The sequence below is a fragment of the Molothrus aeneus genome, chromosome 9 (genome assembly GCF_037042795.1).
Source record: "Molothrus aeneus isolate 106 chromosome 9, BPBGC_Maene_1.0, whole genome shotgun sequence".
Classification (NCBI taxonomy): domain Eukaryota; kingdom Metazoa; phylum Chordata; class Aves; order Passeriformes; family Icteridae; genus Molothrus; species Molothrus aeneus.
The window spans coordinates 20953283-20975777 of record NC_089654.1 but is presented as its reverse complement, the minus strand read 5'-3'; the positions used below and the strand labels follow the sequence as shown (position 1 = coordinate 20975777).

General features: G+C 37.3%; 1 protein-coding gene across 2 annotated transcripts in view; it reads left to right on the top strand.

Moving 5' to 3' along the window:
- Window positions 1–22495, top strand: part of VAV3 (vav guanine nucleotide exchange factor 3) — a 147077-nt gene that overhangs the window by 60548 nt on the left and 64034 nt on the right. For both annotated transcript variants that reach the window (XM_066555521.1, XM_066555520.1), the window contains exons 8-15: window positions 953–1056; window positions 2993–3092; window positions 4402–4497; window positions 6148–6216; window positions 8644–8730; window positions 9162–9247; window positions 9627–9759; window positions 10093–10202. In XM_066555521.1, the coding sequence (XP_066411618.1) occupies window positions 953–1056; window positions 2993–3092; window positions 4402–4497; window positions 6148–6216; window positions 8644–8730; window positions 9162–9247; window positions 9627–9759; window positions 10093–10202 (785 nt within the window). The remainder of the gene's footprint in view (window positions 1–952; window positions 1057–2992; window positions 3093–4401; window positions 4498–6147; window positions 6217–8643; window positions 8731–9161; window positions 9248–9626; window positions 9760–10092; window positions 10203–22495) is intronic.

Sequence of the window (22495 nt, the reverse complement as noted above, 5' to 3'; positions counted from 1 at the left end):
AAAAAGTGCTCCTGTTCCAAATAGATTAATTGGGAAGCATTTCTGTAATAATGTCTGTGTACTGCAACTTAAGATTCTGAGGATAAGGCCATACAGTTGCTGGCAACTAAATTTGATCTGTTTCAAGATTCTGCACCCTCATCAGTGATGTGGTTGACCTTGTATGTACTGTTAGTTTTCATCAGTGTGAAGTGAAATGTTTTAACTCAATTCACGATCAATGTTGAATATTATTTTTGTAGTGTATAATTTCTTGAATTAAATCATCTTCAGTGGCTTGCTCTGTTAAACAGTCCTGTTTTTCATTCCAATGGTCTATATACTACTTACAGTTACCCAGATTTCAAAACTTCTTAACCTGTTTTGACTTAATTTCTTATGAATTCTCTGACAGTGTCCATACAGTATTTAAGCTGATGCAGTCTCTTACAGTTTCTGCATGATGGTGTATAACCAAGGAGAGTTGCAACAGTAATCAAAGAGCAAATATTTCTGCAGTATTTTCTCTCAGACATTAGCTGCGTGCTGTATTGGGAAACTCATTATGATTGCAGTTAATTTAGCATTAGGACATCACTAATCGACCAATGTAATGTACAGAACTAATTTTTCACAGCTCAGGGACAAGAATCATTACTTCAGCTTGTCACTAAAGCATTTACTTGACTTGCTTAATTTTAAAATTATCATTATAAAATAAAGGTGAATTAACAGTGCACGTTCCAAGCTAGAATAAATTAGTCTCTAATAGGTAGTTCTTGGAGTTTAGCTGTTCTTGTTGCAATATAGGGAAGATATGCCAAACCTTGAAATTAGATTCTACTCTCAAATAATCTGCTTTCCAATTTATTGAAATTAATGAGTCAAACATAATATAATTTATTTTTGTATTCAAAGCTTTAAGCCATTTTGTTTTTACAAAGCTTTTCCCCTCCCCATTACTGTTTTTAAGGATTTGGTGAAAATTCACAGGAATCTTACACAGGACATCAATGATTCCATTGTTAACAAAAATGATCAGAACCTATATCAAATATTTATTAACTACAAGGAAAGGTAAGATTTAAGAATTCTTACTAATTGTGCTGATATGTGCTCAGTTTGGTATTTTACTGTATTTTTATTTGATGAATATTTCTGAAACAGGGTTAAGTTCAAAGTTATCAAGCTAGTTTTGGTGTTTTGAGCTGGAAGTCACAATGCCACTTATTGTTTTATGAGCCCTCACTCTTGTTAGCCCAGCTTTGGCAATATTTCTACTTAGACAGGTAACAAATATATTTTTAAGGAAACTTAAATTTTACCCTTTTTTTCCCATGAACATAATCCTAGATATTTTATAACATGTACTAGTATTGTTTAAGAGATAAAATAAAGGATACTTATTAGGGATATTTCAGATTAAAGAAAACAGAAAAGGTCATAACTGGAAAGAAGAGGCAGCATATGTGAAAGAGAAGAGAGCAGAGACTATGGTCTTGCTTTACCCTGAGTCAGAGGTGTGATAGTAAAGCAAACACCCTTTGCCTTCAAGCTTTGAAAAGCAGCCAAGCTGATAACAGGATAGCTGTGGCAACATGCCATACCCTGTGGGCTAATTGCCAATTTTTTACCCACCTTTTCATATTGTTCCTTCTGCCAGCTCTGAACAGCTGTTGGACTCTCCAGATGAATTTATGTGCCTGTGGTACTTGGCTGAAAACACTTGTTTTGTTGGCTACATTGCTGACCTACCTTAAAGTAACCTTTGGGATTTGGTTGAAAATTAAGTCCTTCTGGGAGCAGAGTCAGAGCTAACTGGGTTTGCTTCAGGGTGAAGGAGGATTATTGCAGTAATAATTAGTGTGTGAGAAATTGGACAGCAGCATCCCAAGGATGCTAGATGGGACAGTTTTCCAAGGGAGGAGGGTGTCCCAAACTGCCCATAAACAGTCCTGCCTTCAGAGACCCGCTGTCTCAGCTTCTGGTTTGGAGCAGGACGTGGTTATTTCCCAGGCTGTTACACTTTCTGCTGCTGTAGGAGGGAATCAGGGGACAAGGAGTTGTTCTGGCAAATGCTTATCTTTCTAAAGTTGTTCTGAAATGTGTACTAAAAGAGGAACAAAGGACACTGAGAAGAAATACCAAGTTGATATTATTAAAAGAAGGGAACAGAGATTGACGCAGTGTCTGAACCATACAGTGGTTAAAAGTAATCAGAAATGATAAGTTTTAAATCATTGTGATCGCCTTATTGTGAAAAAAAGAATTAAATAAAAGGGTAAAGGTTAGGTGAGAGAAGAATAAATTTGGGACACTTCAGTGTAAGGCTCATGGGAACCCACCAAAAAAGGTTTGAAGCATACAGAAGAAATCACCTCAAGAAACAGATGAAAAGGTGAAAGAAGGGAGCACTCTTGGCGCTGGGACTAGCAGAAAGAAGCCCTCCACAGAGAGGCAAGAAATTCCTGTTGTAAAACCAGGCTCCTTCAGGAAGCATTGCTTCACTTGACATCTATTGAAAATTTCTTGAGATTTCATACACTATTATTTTGATCTGAGAGCTCAGACCTGATAGAAAAAGTTGGAGATAGATGAGTTTGGATAACCTACAAGTTCTTTAAAGGATGGCTGTAATTAATCCTATTAGGCCTGTGCTCCAGCATTTATTCATTACAACCTTGGAAGTCTGCATTGCTGTAAACACTATAGACTGTTCTGTTCAACAGAAATTTTGCTGCTTTTTAATGAATCTTGTGTTTATCAGAACATATTTGTATATATGTGACTATTAAAGGAAAATGCAATGATTTTGGACTATTTTGAAAGTAGAGCAAAACTATTCTCCTGAATAGTATTCATTCATTCATGTTGTCCATTGAACACATGGTTAAATTCTATCCTTGCTTATATAGGCACTGCTCCTTTTGAAACAAGGATTGTGAAAAAATGATCAAGGTTTGTTGTTAAATAAACAAATGTTCCTTTCATTCTTTCTCTTGCTTTGATTTAGGTTGGTTATTTATGGACAGTACTGCAGTCAAGTGGAGATAGCAATATCATGCTTAGACAATATCTCTAAGACAAAAGAAGATGTTAAATTGAAGTTAGAGGTATCAGTATTTTTTAACATGTATATATATGTATACACCTTATACCATGTGTTTCTGTGACTATGTGCTGCTTTCATTGAAGTCAAAACCTTTATGATGATGAAACTAGCTGGACTGATGGGTCTATGTGTTTGCCTTCATTATTTTGGAGCCTCTGATCAAATGAAAATGTGCTGCATGTACAAAAGTGCACTTCCTGATGCTGAAGTGAAGGGGGCTTTGCCCGGACATGAGTAGAGTTAGTGTTTTCTCTTAGGAAGTGACCATCAGTGGTACCCTTCCATTTATCAGTGTGTTTCAGCTGGAACATAGAATTGCAGGATCAACAGGCTGGGAGGGGCCTGTAGGCTGCACACGCCCTTGTCCCATGGCCTCAGGGTTGTCAGCCGTGACCCCATGGTGCTTTCTGCAGAGCTGCTGCCCGTCTGCTGAGCCCTCAGGGTCAACATGTCCCTGGCTGGTGCCTGTGGGATGAGGAACTTCATCTTTGCCTGGTGGCCTTCATGTGAGCTTTGTGCTGAGCCTGCCCCGAGCGGTGCCAGCTGCACCCTGGGCTGTGCTGCCTGCAGCCCTGCTGGCTGTCCTGTGTCTTCTGCTGCAGGTCATTGCCAATGGCACTGAAGGGGAGGGGGCCTTGGACAGAGCCCTGAAGAGCTCTGTTTGCAGCTGTCCCTCAGGGGGTGCAGGAAACATCAGTCACTGCACTTTCTGAGCCTCATAATGCAGTCAGATTTTCATAGACCTGGAGCATAACATCCCAACCTGGATATTACTCTACTGTGAGAGATGAAGCCATGGAAAATTGAAGGCAGACTGTCCCCACCCATTTACAGATCTAGTCACATAGGTCAGGTATTAACTTACCTGTGGTAAATGCATGTTGGATATTCCCATGCACCTTCCTCATGTGCCCAGATATTGATGCCAAGAGGACTTGCTCTGCGAGTTTTGCAGTGAAGTGCTGAAGTGAGACTGATTGGCCTGTAGTTTCCATGATTACCTTCTGCTTCCCCCTGCCCCCCCCCCCATAGGAATATATATTTTTTTCAGCTGTATGGAATGCCTAATTTCTGTTGCCTTTGTTCTACTCTCTCATGCATGTTGAAACATCTGAGAACATGTAACTAACATGCAGGTTACTTTTGATTTTTTTGGTTTTGCCTTATCAACTGTTTTTCTTCCTTTTGTTGCTACTATTTGTCACAAGCTTAAGATAGTTGCTTCTATGTCACTGAGTTTTCATATGTATCACTTGAATAGGTTTATTTTCTAGCTCTATTGTCTTATTCTTTCTTCTGCTTTGAACTAGGAATGTTCCAAGAGGGCCAATAATGGGAAATTTACATTGCGGGATCTCTTAGTGGTTCCCATGCAAAGAGTGCTGAAATATCACCTACTGCTCCAGGTACTTTATTTTTGAAATTTAAGGGGGCTGGGAGAAAAATTGTGATTGTTTATCATCAGTGGGTTGTGAAAATGAAAGCCAAATGTCTTTATCAAAGGAAGGTGATTGACGCTTCCCTAGATTTGTTAAGAAGTAAAATTGAGTCAAGTGCAGGGTTTTTCCCAGAGATAATTCCTTGGAGCTAAAGCATATCTGGGGAAAATAAAATAAAACATGATTGTTTCCTCAGTCCCTGGACCTTTTATTGTGGTGTGTTTAAATTGGTTAGTAGTACCAAACCATAAGCATGGCACTTGGAAATGTGTACCATTACCCTCCAAAATAGGAAGCTGGGCCATACATACAGGATACTTTTAAGATACTTCTTCGCTGTCATAAATTGCAATTAAGCCATATTTATTTTGAAATGCTTCTTGTTATAACCCACAAAGCATTAGCTTTTGCAGTTAGTCCTGTAATAAGGGTGGAGAGTCTTATAAATTTAATTTGATAGCTGTGCCAGGAGACTCATTAGTTCAGCTGAGAAGAAATGTATTACTATATTAGACTGTCAACCTGCTGATGCTTGTAAAATGTCATTTTAAAAAGATCTACTACTTATATAGGGAGCATAATTTTTACTCTGCAGAACAACATACATTTTGTAATATTAAATTTTTGAAATACGTCTGTAAATGAGTCATCAAGATATTGATCAATGCAAAATTGGAAAAAACCAAAATTAATGGTACAACTTCTTAAAAAAAACTTATGAGATATGACTCATGATTTTATAGTCAACCTGTATATTGTGGAAAGATGATATACAATGTCACTATGCTCTGTGTAACAATATCTGTTGTACAAGAAAAATATTTTATAGACTTGGAAAGAAAATGAGGAAATTATTAGAATTGCAATGCAAATATAAGAAATAATTATTGTTAGTTGCAATATGAGTATTAAAAATACTATTCAATTTCTTATGATTTTACTAAGTTATCTAAGCTGAAATGTATAATTATTGTCTCAAATTATAAAGAAGAAATGGCCTGTTTCCCCAAGAGGTTGCTATTCTACTTCATAAGGCTCTTCAAAAAGACTCTGTATTTTCCATATAGGAAGTGGTTAGAAGAATTCTTTGAACATGTAAATTTGATTTCAGTATGTTTTTTGAGTCAGCTTCCTCTTAGGTATGATGAGACAGTGACTTTTAAGCTGTGTACACTTCAGCTGAAGTTTCACTGCCAGCCTGGATCCCTGTCTGTGGACAAGTGCGTGCTTTGGAATAGATGAAATACCATATAGCAATGTGTAAATGAACCTGAGTGTTGTTTACCTGGGCTTCCAGCACGCACATACAGTAATGATCTGATCTGGCAAGTTTTAAGTGCTAGACAGACCAAATTCACTTCTTGTGATGGTTCATTAACAGCTAAAGTCAGTGTTTAGGCTGTGCAGCAGTCATTCCTAAACACTTGCCCATTAACTGTTTGCAATAGTCTGCACTCACTGATGGGCTGCTCACTCTGGGCATGAAAATGCCTCTTCTTGGGCTGTGTTTTCTGGTTTTGGCTTCTGTATTTTTTGGGGGCGGGGATGAGCAATGATGATTTCAATTTATAAAAATGACAAACAGTGGATGGAAAGTTCTAACTGCTGTGTCCACAGGAGCTGGTAAAGCACACTACTGATGCCATGGAGAAGGCAAATCTAAAGCTGGCACTTGATGCAATGAAGGTGAGTATTTAAGGGGTGAAGTATTTATGTCTGGTGTTAGAATGGTAACTCAGAATTCTATTCCCTGGAGGAGATTATGTTCTTCACAACATTTCAAACATGTTTTCACAGGTTCCTGTGAGCTTTGTATGTCATGGCAAGTATAAAGTTGAGGGTTTTGCTCAAGTCTGGGAAACAAGTTCAGTAGTTTTCTGCAGCAGAGGGCTTGTGAAATGGAACTTCCCCATTTTGGGTTACTTTTTCATCTGCTGAAAAACATGTGTTTCAGTCATGTTGGTCTTGCTTCTGAAATTTAGGAGTATTTCTACTGCTGTAAGTCAATTTGAACCAAGATCAGTCATTTCCCAGTGAGATGGAGAGCTGTCTTTGTTTACAAGACCTTTTTCTGTTATCTTAATATGATCTCTGTGGCATTACCTTTGAAAGCAGTAGTATCTTTCTGGAGGTAGGGTACCTGTCACTATAGATTCACCTGCAAGTGGTACAAACAAATGCTTTATAGAATAACTCTGCTGCCTTGTGCATAAGGTAATATATTATGTGCTTTGCACAGCTTCAGAAGCAAGGCACGGGTCTGCTTCAGTTGCCTTCATGGCATGAATGGTGACATTCATGTACTGGAATTGGGAAGTTTTTTCTGTTCTCTGTGGAGAAAGAAGCCAACATGACATAAATTATATCTCCTGTTGTAATCTGTATGGTCCACAGTAGATGCTGAAGTCAGGCGAAGTTAGTTTTGGGTCACACAGCTATCTCATATTTTATGGCTGCCTTGAATGCCTGGAACACAAACCAGCTCACAAATGTGATTTTTAGTTCCCTTTTTTTGTTATCCATTTTTGTGCAGTGAATGTAGAGGGATGGGCACCATGATAATTTCCCTCAGAGAGGTGCCTGAAAAGAAATGGCACAGTGTTCATCCATCTAGTGGCAGGCCATGCATCCTGGTTGCTGCTAATTGGCTTGGAAAATAACTCTGTTTTATATTCACCCCTGCTTTTTCTTTCCAATTTGCTCGTTTTCTTCATTGTTGGTGTCTGTTGGGTGTAAAAATCTAAGAAATCTCCTGCCAGAGTGGCTGTGGCAGATATGCACTGACTGGCAGGCTGTAACCAAACGAAATACCACAAAATCTCACCCTCACCCCCTCCAAACCCACAAACCCCTGAGATATAAGTGTCTTTCCTTAAGGTTGCAGCATTGTTCCCATTCTGATTTACTGTAGCCCCTGGTATTGTAGTAAAAATAACAATGTAGCACTGGTGTTTAGCTTCTAAAAAACCTGGTGTGTCTCACCAAGAGAGACAAAAAGAAAACGTCTTTGGAAAAACTGCTAGCAAAGTGGTAGTAGCCCCCAGGAAAGAAAACTCTTGGAAGCATGATGCTGTTGGATTTATTTTGGCAGCAAGAAAGGAGGTTATTTAATTGCTAACCCAAGCCTTTTAAGAATGACGTGAATGTATCCTGCACAGATCCATTTGGGAAGCTAACATAATGACTGCAGCTATTCATAGATTTTGATTAAAAACATCTTAGGGAGAAGATGTGTTTTCCTCCCACCCTCCAAATTTGTGACCATATTGAAGGGATACTGTAAAAGCAACTTAGGAAGATCAGAATGCCTTTTCCAACTGCTGCTCTCAGCATTCCTGACCCTACCAATTACCTCTTCTGCTCACTCCTCATCTCTAGCCATAAACACAGAAGCCCCAGCAAATTGTCACTATTACTCAGGCATCTTCAGAGCATTTTAAAGGCTTTAGTAAAATGTGTACAGTACATGTTCTGGTAAAGGGCACAATAATGATCTCACCCCATGACTTCAGGTAGTATATCCCTTCAAAAGCCCCTTTTAAAATCTGCTGTGTAATGGCTTCTCTCTGCTGTGCAGCAGTAAGAGCAAGATCTGCCTACTGGGGCCATAGATTATAGACACCCAGGTTTGATTAATTTACACCTTACATTCTGCTTTTGAGCTGCCTTATATATGTCTTCTGCTATATTCTCTATTAACCTCCTGTTTACCTCAGAGGTTTGATGTTGACTGCTTTTTCAGTAGAGAGCTGCATAAATTCCATTTCCATCTTTAATCTTGAAAATAAAACACTAAGGAAATTGAGAAAAAAAATCAGCTCTTTTTAAGAATTCATTACTTGTTTCCCTCTTTCTTGATAGTAAGTTCATGTTCCAATAGATATCATGAACAGTGTTGTAAAGATTATTGAGGATAGGCAAACACTTTTTTCCTTCTTTATTTAGGCATGCATATTGTTAATTCTTGTATGTTAAAGAGAGTTTCAAAAGAAATTACTAAATATGTAGATAAGACAAAGATAACATTAGAATTAAACTTGTCAAAATAATCTATTACAGCAGTCTGTTATAGAGAAGTTATTCTTTTCCTCCCTTTTGCTGTTGATACTCTAGGACTTGGCTCAATATGTAAATGAAGTAAAGAGAGATAACGAAACACTTCGGGAAATTAGACAATTTCAACTATCAATAGAGAATTTGGTACGTGATTTTTTAATTTACATATAATTTAAAATCACTTTTGATCAAACATATCGATAGATGTATTTTGTCCTCATTTCATAGGAGTTTATAATATTCTTGATAATGTTTAAGTATATTTTGCTTGGTTTAGAATGACATGCATGTTAAAGTACATATATCTTGCTGTTCTGATTGTTGGTAATTAAATATGTTTGTGTGTGTGTAGTGACTCTCAGATGTTTCTGTAATGGGAAAACCTTTCCCATTTGAAGACAAATATAGAATGGACTGATTCTTTATAGTATCTAGTTTCTGTTAGTGATGAAAAGATGTTTACTGGTCGGAGAAGTCCTTTATTGGGGTAAAAGGAGTGAGTGGTCTAACATTGGAATGTGTTGTTATCTTCACACTGTTGCTGTATGGAATCAAACATTTTACTTCTATTTCAGAACCATTCCCTCTTACAATATGGCAGACCTCAAGGTGATGGGGAAATAAGGATAACGACACTAGACAAACGTGCAAGGCAAGACAGGTGATGGCATAACTTGTGATGTTTGCTATTGAAAACCTGTGAAGTAACTCTTGCTAGAGTGGAGGTTGGCTTACTGATTCTTGGGGGCTTTCCATTCCACTGGGCATTCACAGAGCCTGTCTGCCATTGACCAAGTGAATGTGCAAAGTGATGAATGGAAAATTAGTTATTGTAATATTGTCTAAGATCACTAAGTCCCTTACAAGGAGTTGGTCTTAAGTACTCAAAAGAACTTTCAGTGTTGGTTGTTTTATTAGCCATTAGTTTAGTTCTTCATCTTCAAAATTTAAAGTGCCACTGGCAAAAGTGTGTAAATTAAGCCTTTTTGGTGTTAGCTTTCTGGAGTGTTTTTAACCATCTCTGTATTGTATTTTCATAGGCATATCTTCTTGTTTGATCTAGCTGTCATTGTTTGCAAACGGAGAGGCGATAATTATGAAATGAAGGAAATAATAGATCTTCAGAAATACAAAATTACAAATAACCCTACTACTGATAAAGAAAATAAGAAGGTAAGTATTTGTTTCTAATTCGCATGAAATGTTTATTTTTAGCAAGAATTTGAAGCCTTTTGTGGGAGTTAAAAATGTAAATACAATTTCTTTAAGGTGTTTTTCATTTTAAATATAAGCTGGAGTGAATATTTAGATTTCAACTTTGTTTATTTTGAGGTAATTAAAATGTTTGAGTGGGTCATTCTAAGAGAACACAATAAAGTAGCCTTACTGTTCCCAAAATTAATGAATTAAAGAATATACAAATGCTTTGTTATTTTTTAGAGTTTTTCCCCCCGTTTTCTGTTCTTCATAACTGATGACTTTTGTATTACCAATCTTCTTATGCAGTGGTCTTATGGCTTCTACCTCATTCATATCCAAGGTGAAAATGGTTTAGAAGTTTATTGCAAAACTAAAGACTTAAAGAAAAAATGGCTTGAACAATTTCAGATGGCTCTGTAAGTACATTTTTGTTAAGGTAGAATCACATTCATCACTCATGTAAGGATTTTGCTTAAACTATACTGAAATTTTTTCATGTTTTACTACAGTCTAGTTATCTATTTTATTTGACGTTCTGAGAAAAAACTGATTGACATCTTCAACAGTGTTTCCCTGAAATTCCTCTTGGAAAAGGAAGAGGGCACTCTAGGCTATGTAGTATTTTCCAGCCTTGCTGCTAAAACTGTTTTAGTAATGCTGTCTTAAGCAACCATGGGGAAATAATAATTATATTAACAATAAATATCTATCAGAATAGTGACATTTTTCCTATCCCATTTTAATTTTGACTAATTGAAGTATGTTTTTTAAAGGTGATGCTGGTGGTTTGGGAGGGGGATGCTGGCATCTTTCCTGGGGATTTTATCTAATTTATTAGTTAGCAGCTGAATCAAGTTGCTTGGCATATTAGATTTAGTTTCAAAAGGCTGATTTCCTTTTTATGTTTATAAGTGAGAGGAGGTTGCATTAGACTTATTGAAAAGTGTTCAGTTGCAGCACTGCAGATTACATTATTGTTATGCAGCATGAACTTTATTTCCATTTCTGATTCTTGTCAGAAAGACAAACATGATTATTGACACTTTGGGTATTGTGATTAAATTTAAAGCATGCACCAGGGATTTGGATGACAGGTGATGCTTGCTTTATGGAAAGAAAAAGTGTGAGGGGGAGTGAGAGGCTCCCAGTGAACACAGCATTAGCAATGGTGGGTTTGGATGTGGTTGTAAATGGGTGTGGATTCAGGAAAAAGGCTATTGTGAGCTGATTTGAGTGAAACCTCCTCAAACATTATGTATAAATTTTTAAAAACCTCAGTATGATAAGTGTTAATGATATAACAGAAATATATGGAAGGTGAAGCTGAGCTGGACAGATACAATAAAGCCTGTTTACTAGGTTTCCCATCTTGCTGATTTTTATTGAAGCAAAAATGACATGTGTTTTGGCCAAAATTTCTGGGTGGCATAATTGGGGATGGAAGGAAGTATTTATTTGCATGTCTACCTCTTTCTGGTCCTCTGCTCTCCCTGCTGTGCTTTGTGTAATATCATAATTATATTTACTTAACATGTGTGTGAGAAGTGAGGCACTCAGACTTATCAGCTTCAGCATTGTGACTCTTTATCACCCTTCAGGCATCCTGGCCCAGTGCCCCAAAAAACCAAACAAACCAGACGTCAGGCAAGGAGCTAAGAAGAGTGGGAAGAGCACTATGATTTTTTCCCCAGTTCTTCCCAGCCATGTCTATGCTTGTGTGCAGGACCATTCTCCCCTGCCCCTCCTCGTGTTTCTGTGTGAGTGCAGCTCTGCCCTCACTCAGTGCTGGGCACCAGCCAGCACTGCTCAGCTGCTGGGAATGTGGCTCTGTCACAGGGGTTATGCTTGCTGCTGGCCTGTGGGAGCAGAGCAGGCAGAACCTCCATGCTTGGCAAGTTCATGTTGCTGCTCTTTCCTCTCTGGCAGATGGACTTGGTCTTTGAAAATGGGTGGTGGTGCCTTGCATGGATGTTTGTCCTTCTTGTACAGCCACACCTCTAGTTTAACCTCTGTCCATGTGGTTAAGGCACTGAGGCTGGAGCAGCAGGATCAGGGCTGAGGTGCAACATGGTGCAATGGCATTATTGTTTTATCCTTTCTGGAGTTCTCATTGCTTATCCCCAACTCTGTTACATGGCCTTGACTTCACTGCGTGTTTCCCTCAGCATCTCTCCCAAAACGTTCCTTGGTGCATGTAGCAATGATGATCATCTAGTGCATGGTGAGACACAAGAGTTGGAACTTAGGAACAAACTAAGCCAAGTGTGTTGAATGGTCACTTGGTTGGTTTCATTTGTAGTTTTTCAGGATTCTCATTGTCTACGGTGTAGATTAACTTTTCTACTCTGAAAAGTAGCTGTGAAATTGAAATTGAAATTGTGCTCTTATTCATTGCATTAAATATAATTACTGCTTCCATGGGCAAAATACTTCTCATTATTTAAAATTTTACAAGACTGCGAACCCAGCACAATTCAAGGGGTGAGTAACTTTGGGTTTTGATTATCAGAAATGATATTGTTTACTGAGTTCCAGGCAGAAATTTCAATGCCTTTCGGATAGCAGTGTGTTGAAGTCAGGTTTGTGCAAGTGTTAATCTAAGAACATAATAAAAGAACAAACTAGGATCTCTCTTATTAATTTTAAAGTAAAAATTAACGTTGTTGCTACTAGAACAGACTAAGAGGCATAATTATTTCAGCTAGGCTGTAATTTCTCTTTTTTTGAAAGAGGGAATGTAGATGTTTATACTAGTGTATGAAACTGTGATGATAGTTTATTTGCTGAAAAAGCACCTATTGTTGAGATGCTGGTATTGTTGAAATGAGTATTTGCCTCCAGATATGAGGAGTTTATTGATGAAGTATGAAATAGAGGAGAACACTGCTTTGCTGGCTGGACTTGATTTAGGTGCAGAGGGCAGGAATACATTAGGCATACTTGGTATGGAAAATCCCTAAAGGAAGGCTTGATGAAACCCCAGTGCTATTTCCGGAGTGTTACTTTTCAGAGTAGTAAATTTCTCTTGGAAAGCTAATTTCAAAAACCTGTGAAAATATTCTACCTCTTAGTCAGCTCTGTTAGTGTAGTGTGTGGTGAGTTTTGTTTAGAGGGAGGTTGGAAATGCTGGGTTACTGGTCATAGGAAACTGAGTAAATTGTTTTTATTTATTATATTTCTTTATTGTTTTTTATTTATGGCAGCTCTGTTCCTACAGTATGTGTTTGCTGTTTTCCTGAGACTATTGCTTTATTTAGAAAATATATAATATATCAAACAGCACAATTTCTTTTTCTCCTAAGAATTTCATGGGTGTTCTTGGAAGTCTCTTCATACAGCATTTCCTTATACAACAATGATACTGTGGTCTAGCTGCACTGAGTTTGATGCTGTTGACCTAGACATAGTAATAGTCACAGCTGCTAATTTACCCATGGCTCCCCAAAAAAAGTTTACAGTGTACAACCCAAAATTGCTGCTTCTTTTGGAGAACTGGATTTTCTAGATCACAATAAACTGAAGCAGGACACTGGGGCAGCATAGTTAACATTGCAGTCAAGCTCTTAAAGTGGAAACTTTGGTTGGTGGATTGGAGAAGTTTTCCTAAAGCTGTCTGTCAGAAACCACTGGAGGATGTTTTAAGAGGAGCTATCATTGCCAGTGCCTGAGTTCTACCTTGATGTGCCTCTTATCTCACTGCTGTGAATGCACATTCTGCATGCACAGGAGGGTGTAACCTGCTTATTGCCTTGGAAGAGATGTGGGGCTTAACTGTGACTGTGGCCAACTTGAGCAGTTGCTATTTTGTTCTTGCTATTTTGTTCTTGTTCATAGCAGTGGATGAGCCTTTAGCTGCAAGGGTAAATAAGCATCAAACATTTTTTCAAACATAGTGCTGCAAAGACTCCTGTACCAGCCATGGAATGTTTAAATTTGGTCTAGCGTGTCAAATAGCATTGGTTTAAATGCTAAGTCATTCCATATCCAGAATAATACTGATGGAAGTGTGCAGCCAAATTACTGTTCCCATTCAGCCAAATTAGAGGCATCATGTATTAAATGCAAGTTTGTCACCAATGTGATAAAGTGCATAGTTTATTTGCCTTAACTAGGTCATTTAAAACCTCAAAAACTGATTGTGTGAGACACAAATATTTTATATTTTCTAGTAGCACATCTTGTCTAATTTCTTTCCTCCTCTACTGAAAACACCAGAAGAATCAGAACAAATATGTAATACTTTCATGTTATTTAGCTTATGCTAAAAGGTGGGAGTGTTGATTGATATTTTTATTTTATATTTAGGATATTCATGTCAATGAATTTATGGTAACCATTCTTTATAGAAAGAAAATATTTCATGAAAGGTGAAGTGTCCCTCCTCTGTTGTATGCATATGTACATATTCTATGTATGTACCTCAGTTATATTGGTACTTGGCTGACTAATTGCAAGGCTTAATTACTTATTATAGAGCAACTGCTTTTCTCATCATTGTTGGGAAGAATTTAATTCTTCTATTTTCTCATGAGATGATAGAATAAATAGTGAAAGAAAATATGTTGATTGTTCCTACATCTATCTCATGCTAACATTTAACACTCCCTTCCATCCACTAAATACTTTATGTGTAGTTTGTTTCTTGATCACAGCAGAGCATGAGGCAGGTGTGTGTTCTCATCACCACAACAGCAGAGATCTTTCCCATGAAAGGCTGCAGATTATATTTTCCCACTGACAATATTTGAATCCATTAGTGTAATATGATATGTAATATCTTATGCTGGTTTGTGCTGAATTTATTTTGTCATTATGTTGTCCACTTTCCTAATTAAACTAAGCCTTTCTCAACTGGGTTTTGTAATCCACTGTAAAAATGACTACCAGCAATTTTGAGTTGAGTATTGAAACATCTTAGACATAAATGCAATTTAAAGAAGCATTTAGGTTGGAAGAGGTGTGTAGAGATTTTTGGCTTCAGTCTTCTGCAGGGCTTATGTTGCTCAGGGCTGTGTTAGCTTTAGTCTTGCTGGATTTCAAGATGCACAGAACCAATATTGTGAAGTCTCTTGCAACAGCGTTGTAGCACACCTTTTAATTAGGCTTTACTCAACAATTTCCTTTCACAAACTGAGAAATTTATGAAAAGATCTTGCAGGCAGAGGAACAGTTAAAATTTCACCTTCTGAAGTACTATGCTTGTAGTTGCTGCTTTGACATAGCTGAAATAGCAATATTAATGTCATGTCTAATTAGTAATGCCTGAAAAATCAGTGGGAAACAGGTTCATTATAGTGGTTAGGGTATGCATTAATTGTGTGGAGTTAATGAATCTGATTTTTCTTTTAAATACCTAAATAAAAGATTTCAGACATGAAAGCTGTACAGCCTTCACAAAATAGTGGTTTTAGTTTTAATTACACTGTACTTTGTTTTGGGTCACTAGAGAGTTTGTGCAGCAGCTCAGGTAGAGTCTAACATGTTTTTGAAAAATTGCTGCTTCAATTCAACATAAAGTCACACCTTGCAACTCAAGGGACACACAACATATCATCTGATAGTGAAGAAATAATCCTGAGATTCAATGATGATCAAACCTGGTAAGTGTGTGAACAACAATTTAGATTAGGGAAACTACATAAATTGCATCCAGAGCTCATTGGTTTTCTAAATTTTAAAGAAAACTAGTACAAGACACAAGGTAGGTGCAAAGTGTCCTCTTACCCATTATCATTTGTATTTTCACATTTGCTTTGCACTCTGTGACTAATGACATTGGTCAGATTCCACTGCAATAGATCTGTTCCCTCAGATAGTGCATTAATAATGCATGTGCATTAAGCTTTCTTCTGAGAGAATATTTGAGCTCTGACATATTGAACACTGGCATATTAAATTAAAGCTTTCTTATCAGAGCATCATAGAAGCTTTAAGATGTCTGCTACATTTTTTAAATAACCTGCAGAGGTGTTGCACTTGTACCAACCTCATACAGGTTACCAAAGCAATAAACAAACATGTCTGTCTGGGGTTTTTTCATCAGTATAAGTACTGCAATACTGCAGAAATGAATGCCAAGTTCATGTCTGTTAAAGAAGAATGCTTGCTTGTTCTTTGCTGTGACTCCAATTGGTTTTGATCAAATGTTTTTCAGGGTTATAAGCAATCATTCACAACATATTTATAGTTATAAAATTTCTTTAGATTATTCCAGACACAGCAAGAGCTGTGTGAAGATGCTGGATATGATTAAGAGCACAGTGTAAGGACAGTGTAAAATGTGAAAGCAAACCAGAATTTATGAAAACAGTGGGTAAACACCTGAAGATGATAAATATACTTCAGTATTATGTCTTCCAGTTCACAAACCCCAAAAATATCCCAATCCTTAAGTTTCTACAACTTACCTTACAATATCTGAGGAATATTCCTATGAAAATTAGTGCTTCTTAAAATTCAGTGAAATAAATTTGTAATGACACTACATCATAAAAATAAAGTACTGCCATCTTAATATTGGCTTTTTTTGTGCAAGGAGTTTTTTCAGTGTTAAAACATGGAATGCTGCATTACATGTTTGTCTTGATACTCTGGTTATATGAATAGATGTCACAGCTTCTCCCTGCAAACCAATGCTACCTTTTTTCTTAGCACAGGTAGGTATTTCTCTAATAATTTATAAGTTAATGGCTGTATAAATCCTGTACTTTCAGAGTTTTTGACTCCAAAACACAGATTTATTTTCAGTTAAGTGTAAATATGGAAAATATTTAAAGCTTACCAATACAGGCAACTTGGTAAATTTGGATTTGTAGGACTTAGAACTTTTGCAAATAAGGTTCAGCCATTGAATATAGATGTATATAAAGTATAGATGTTCTTGATTTGCAAATACTGATGTGTGACAGAGCTTTGTTCTTAGCAGGTAGTGTTCAAAAATGTTATACAGGAATAGATTAACTCAAAGCAGTTCACCTCCCATGTTTTTTGGGGAAGTAGACTGATAAGAAAAAGGAAAGCAATTATCTTATTTGAAACAATGCAGTATGTTTCCAAAAAGTTAACAAGATTATTTCCTTGATCTCAAAAAAGCCACTCATCATATGATCAAATAAGCAAATTTCCTAGCAAATTCTTAGAAGTTGCGTGTTCTTGATCAAAAGCAAAATTTACTTGTGATATGGTTAATTTAATTTTATAACACGTCTTCTTGATGAAGACTCTTTGATGTGACAAAACAAAATGTTTGAGTATTAGCATATGGAGAATTGATTGATTGATTACTTCAGTAAATAGCATTCTCAAAGATGATTCTGATACATAACAGCTGAGCTGGAAAAGAGAAAATGAATTAGCTGTAAGTAATCAGCATTGCTCCTGAGAAGAGAAGGTAAAAAAGTAGCTGCAAATCATCCTTTGTGAAATGGCATGCTTACCACTAGTGAGAGTATCCCTTAGGAAAGCCTTTTTATTTATTTTTTGGTAAATAACAAAATCCTTGTAAAGATTCAAAAAGGAATACTTATTTATATTTTACTTATTTGTAAACTACTTATTTGTGGCTTTCTCTCTGCCCTCTTACTTTCTTGTTGAAGAAATGCCTTTCTATTAGATGACAGCATGTTGTGTGACCAGTTGAAATGGTGATAGTTGCACAGAACTGAAATGGTTGGAGTGTAAAGTAAGCAGAATGCAAATGTAAGGCTGGCTCTGTTTGTAGGGACTGGGATCCTAAGGGTGAGTCTGCTGCATGTTACAGCAGGGAGTGAGGGCAAACATGTCTTGGGACCAACTTTGCATGAAATTCTTCATATGAGGTTTGGCTGAGAGCTTTTAGCCCTGTTTGACAGTAACCTATTGTTGTGGGGTTGGTGGACTTTTTGGTTTGGTTTTTTGGGTTTTTTTTTTTCCACTGTCTAGGTAGCATTTGAATATGTGGCAATAACTATATTTTAGTGCTGGTAAAGTTTTCCAAAACTTTCTGAGATGGTTAGTACCAGTTGTCATGACTGAATCTTAAGGTGCTTAAAGTTTTGAAAGGAGGTCACTTTGGCACAAACTAGGAATTTTAACTTAGGATGTCTTCATAAAAAATTTCTGTTAACAGCTAGTATTTTAGAAATAGTTACATTACATCTGGATTTACTGATGCATTTTCTGCAGTGAAGCCAATTATTTATACAATAAGTAAACCTGGAATAAAAACTTCCAGTATCTAGAGGTATTAACCTGTGCTGTTTCCTTTACAAGCTATGCTGCATGAGTACAGCATCAGATTTCACATCACATACACTTGAAAATGATCTTCAGCAGTTCGTGCTCAGGGTGTCCATAATTCTGAACAGTTCTGGATGGAGCATTTTAAATTATTATAAGCCTAACATCGAGTGTAGAATAACATCAGCTCTGAAATATAAAGGTCTAACTTGAGGTTGAGAGTTGAGGAGAGTTCAAGGTATGGAGTTTTATCAGAGCTCCCTGTAGTATTTCTTCTTTTAATACTTAAAACAATTGCAATTCACTGCAGACTCTTTATCTGATACTTCATGCATCTCCTTATTTGTTATGCTTCTGGGCTCACAGGTGGGCATACATGCATTAACTATTCTCTAAAGCCAAGTTTAAATTAAGTGAAATGGCTTTTCATTTTCAAATATAATGCATTTCCAAAATGATGGACATTTTTCAAACATGTACATACAACTGAACCTTGCATAATTTCTTGTGACACGATTGCATTTCTTGGAGAAACTAAGGTGGGAAAATGATCTTTGAGACCTGACCTAAACAGTATTTCTGTGAAAAGAAGCCAACCCCAAAAAGAAGCAGTATAATTAGAACTTCCTAGCATGTTTTTTTTCCCCTTTTGGGGAGAACTGCCAACCCCAAAGGGCAGGCAGCTGTGGCACTGCACTGTTATGTAGAGGCCATGGCTGCTCCACAGCCTGTTTCCAGCCCAAGAAATTGCTGCTGTTTCGTGTTACTCAGAAAACTTCTGTGGAATTGCTGCTGGGGGAAGAGAAGGTTCCTTTGCTCTCCAAGATGCCAGTGCCACTGAGCTGTGGCAGACTGGAGGAACATCTCGGGCCTCAGTGATACCTGGGAGGTTTTTCATCAGTCCTCTAAGAACTACTTGATTCAGTCAATGTTCACAAGGCCTTTGCTTGCTCTGTATTTAACAGCAGTGATCGACCCAAGGTTATCTGGCTCAGCACCTGCTCTTGCTGATAACCCTCTTGTTTTGCAGCCAATTCACTTTTGAAAAGAACTTGCTTGATCTGTTTACAAAGGGTTCCTTTTGCATTTCTATTTGTGTGAAACATTCATTCCTTGTTTTCCTCTACACGCTGGGACTGAGCATGGATGTGCTTCTCATTTGCATATATCTGAGGAATACCAAACTTTTTCTTTTTCACAAGATTTTTTTCCTTCCTGTAATAAGTTTTCCTTTCCAGTTTAGGAAGAAAAACAAATTTAATTTAAAAAATATCTGAAGTTAGGGAAAGAGAAGTTGAGTTTTTAATTAAGTACTCCAGAGCAGCAATTTTTCAACATTAATTGAATTGTTTGTAGTGAGTTTAAGCAACACCTTTTCAGTGGCCTAGGCCCAGGGAGGGGGAAAATCTGTTAGGGTCTTAATTGCTAAAGTCAAGCTGGTATTGAAAAGCTGCCTGGGAAGCAATAAAAAGAAATGGCCCTCAAAATACAGCGAGAAAGATAGAACTGGTCACTAGTGGAGGATAGCACTGGACCTTGCAGGTTGTTTAAACTGCAGTTACTAGTTGGTGGCATTAAATGCAATGGTAAATAAATTTATAATAAAAGTAAGAAGTATTTTCCCTTGTGCTGTGTTCTGAAGTCTCCTTCCTTTAACTCCTTTCTGGAGGTGAAAGCCATAAGATGGTAGATTTGCAGTGCTCTCTGCTGCTGAATAGCTTCTTGTTGCTTCTTGTTGCTTATTTTGTGCTACAAGATTGACATTCCTAACCAGGAGCCAAAGGCTTCATGTTCTATTTGCTTCTACTCTTTGCATTTTCATGATGCCACTTTTTCTCTTTTGTGCACTCTTTTTCAGTAAAGGCCCTGTGGTTGCAATTTATTAATTTCCTATTTAATATTTAAACTTGCTGTAAGGATGTAATTAATCTAACAAACGTAATACTTCATTTTATCCCTTGATTATATTTCTGTTAGATTTGGCAGCCTGTAAGTTTTCAGTAGTATGTCCATGAAAGACAAATGTGAGCCAATAGTTCTTGGTCTCCAAGGCTAATACTGAAATATCTGAACTGCTAAACATTCAAGGAAAGATATACTCAGTATAGAAAAATTTATAAAATAAGACTACAATACTTCTTTAATTTATAATAGATTCAGAAAGATGTCTTTTCTGGAAATGAAGACTTAATGGGATTTTAATATATTAATTTTCCACCTGGGAAAATAGGAGGAAGGTGCTATATACTAAGCTATCTCTCAGCCTTTTATTTATTCTCTTGGGAAACATCTGTATTAATTACATATTTTGTAGAAAACATTGAGTTTTGTGGCTGAGTGTTCAGTAATTTTCCTGGTGCATTTTATTTTGTAAGCCCTACCTGTGTAGAGGAAGTTAAACTGACAGTAAAAGAAAAATCATTTGTGCCTACCCCCCCTGGAGATGATGTAATTTATTGGTTTATTCCAACCTATTGTGGAAGGTACTCTGTATAGTTTTCCTTGTAGGAAACAAACAGAACTAAGCCCTAAATTGTTGCTATAAGAGAGCCAAATGCCTGTGGTATTCTACTGCTCTTCAGACACATGCTGATTTAAATGTCTTCTCATCAGAATATGGTTTTGTTATGTAAGGAAATTACAGTAACAAATCTTATCTAAGTTGCTTGTTACTAATGATGTACACTTCATTGCATATCATTGGCAACACTTTAGATCAAAGATAATCAAAGTTCAGAGTTGTGAAATAGGGCATAGGATTTACAGAGTTGGATATGTCAAGATTGCCAAGGTTGTTCTTTTTTTTGGACTTAAGTATTTGTCTTTTGATTGTGACATATTTGTGTTTCGAGGGTTAAGCAGGAGTTTTAAGTCTTTGATGTGTTATCCCAGCTGCTAGTGTGAGAAAATTGTAGTGTAAACGGTTTGATTTGTTTTATATGAACAATTATTTTTGGTATTTTGAGGCAGGCTAGTCAAGAGAATTTATTCCTTGTTCTATAGGCATCGGAATAAGCTCCTAGATGTCTTGTCTGACAAGACAATTTTGGGCTATCTGTATCATTAGTCTGTGGTCAGCTGCGCCATTAATCTAGGCAAAGATGATTACTGGAATGGATTTTGCCTGCAGAAGCTTGTGGGGGCCGGTTGATAACGTGACACTTCTGACACCATTTATAAAGGTGTTGTATTATGTGGGTGGGATGAGATTGGCCTATGATCAATTTACTCTTCTGAAAAGAACAAGCCAGTAGAAAGAAATGGCACTGCAAATGTGGAGAGAATATTTTTAGAAGGGGAATATTTCATATGCACAAGGAGTGCTCCAAAGGCTGATGCTATGAAGGGCAACTGAATAAGATACCTGGGTAACTCTTTTCTACACTGGACTTGCAAAACTTGAATGACAAAGGGACTGCTTGGAGATGGAGGACTGACTGAGGAAGGTGGCCATTCTGCCCCTGGAACCGCGGCTCCGTGCGGAGACAAGAATTGCATGTCCAAGTGACAGAGACTCGTGAGATACACACCTGCAGGTCTCTGGCTTGGTGGTGTAGCAGTGAATTGGTCCCAGTGGGACTAATATTCTGGGAGTCAATTGGAAAGAGACAGCTTTGCTCAGAAGGCTCAGGGGCAGCCCAAGGACATTGCAGTAGTGACTGGAGTAAATCTGGTTATGGGGTTCCAGCAATGTGCAAGAGAGGATGCTTGTGGTTGTCCCTTATAAAACCTCTGGTGCTGAATTGAGGAGAGAATTGGAAAAATTGTCCTAATAACATATTCACATTGACATTTTGTCTCTGCTAGAGTGGAGAAGTTAAAACTGCCTGGGGAGAAAGTAGAAGAGAGGGAAACTACTTTTCCTCCCCACATTGCTGTTGCTCGTAAAAAAAAGTTTTACAATAGAACGAGGAACATATTCTGTGTCACTATTTACTTCAGATTAAGTATTTCTGGTGTGTGGGTAACTTCCTGCTCTGGCCACTCATCAAGATTGTTTGACAGCAAAAATAGAAAAATTTTTTTGCTGCCTAGGGTACCTCATAATAGCAGTGGTTGTGGTAGGAGGGACTGAGGAGTCTGCAGGAGGGCTTGGCTGTCCCACTGTGATAGTGGAGAAATCCAGTGTAAGACCCAAAATAAATGTTGTTAATTGTTTCAATACTTTTGAATTTTGCTAACAGTTACATCTGGCTTTCTTTTTTTTGTCTCCAACAAGAAATCCTTCTTCTAAAGAGGAAAATAATATTAGGCTCAAAATTAATATTGACATAAATACTCAGGGTTTTTTCTGTCTTGCAATATGCCCGCTGGTTGGAAAGTAGAAGAGAAAAGATTTGAGAAGGATGAAATGTTCCCTTTACTGTGTTGTGAGAGCTCTGCCCTCTCTTTTGAGGATATCAGTGTAAGGCTTCCATGCCGTAACCTAAAGAGCTTCTTTATGGTTGGACACGGCTTTGAAAAGTTGCGTGTTATGCCATGACTCTTTCAC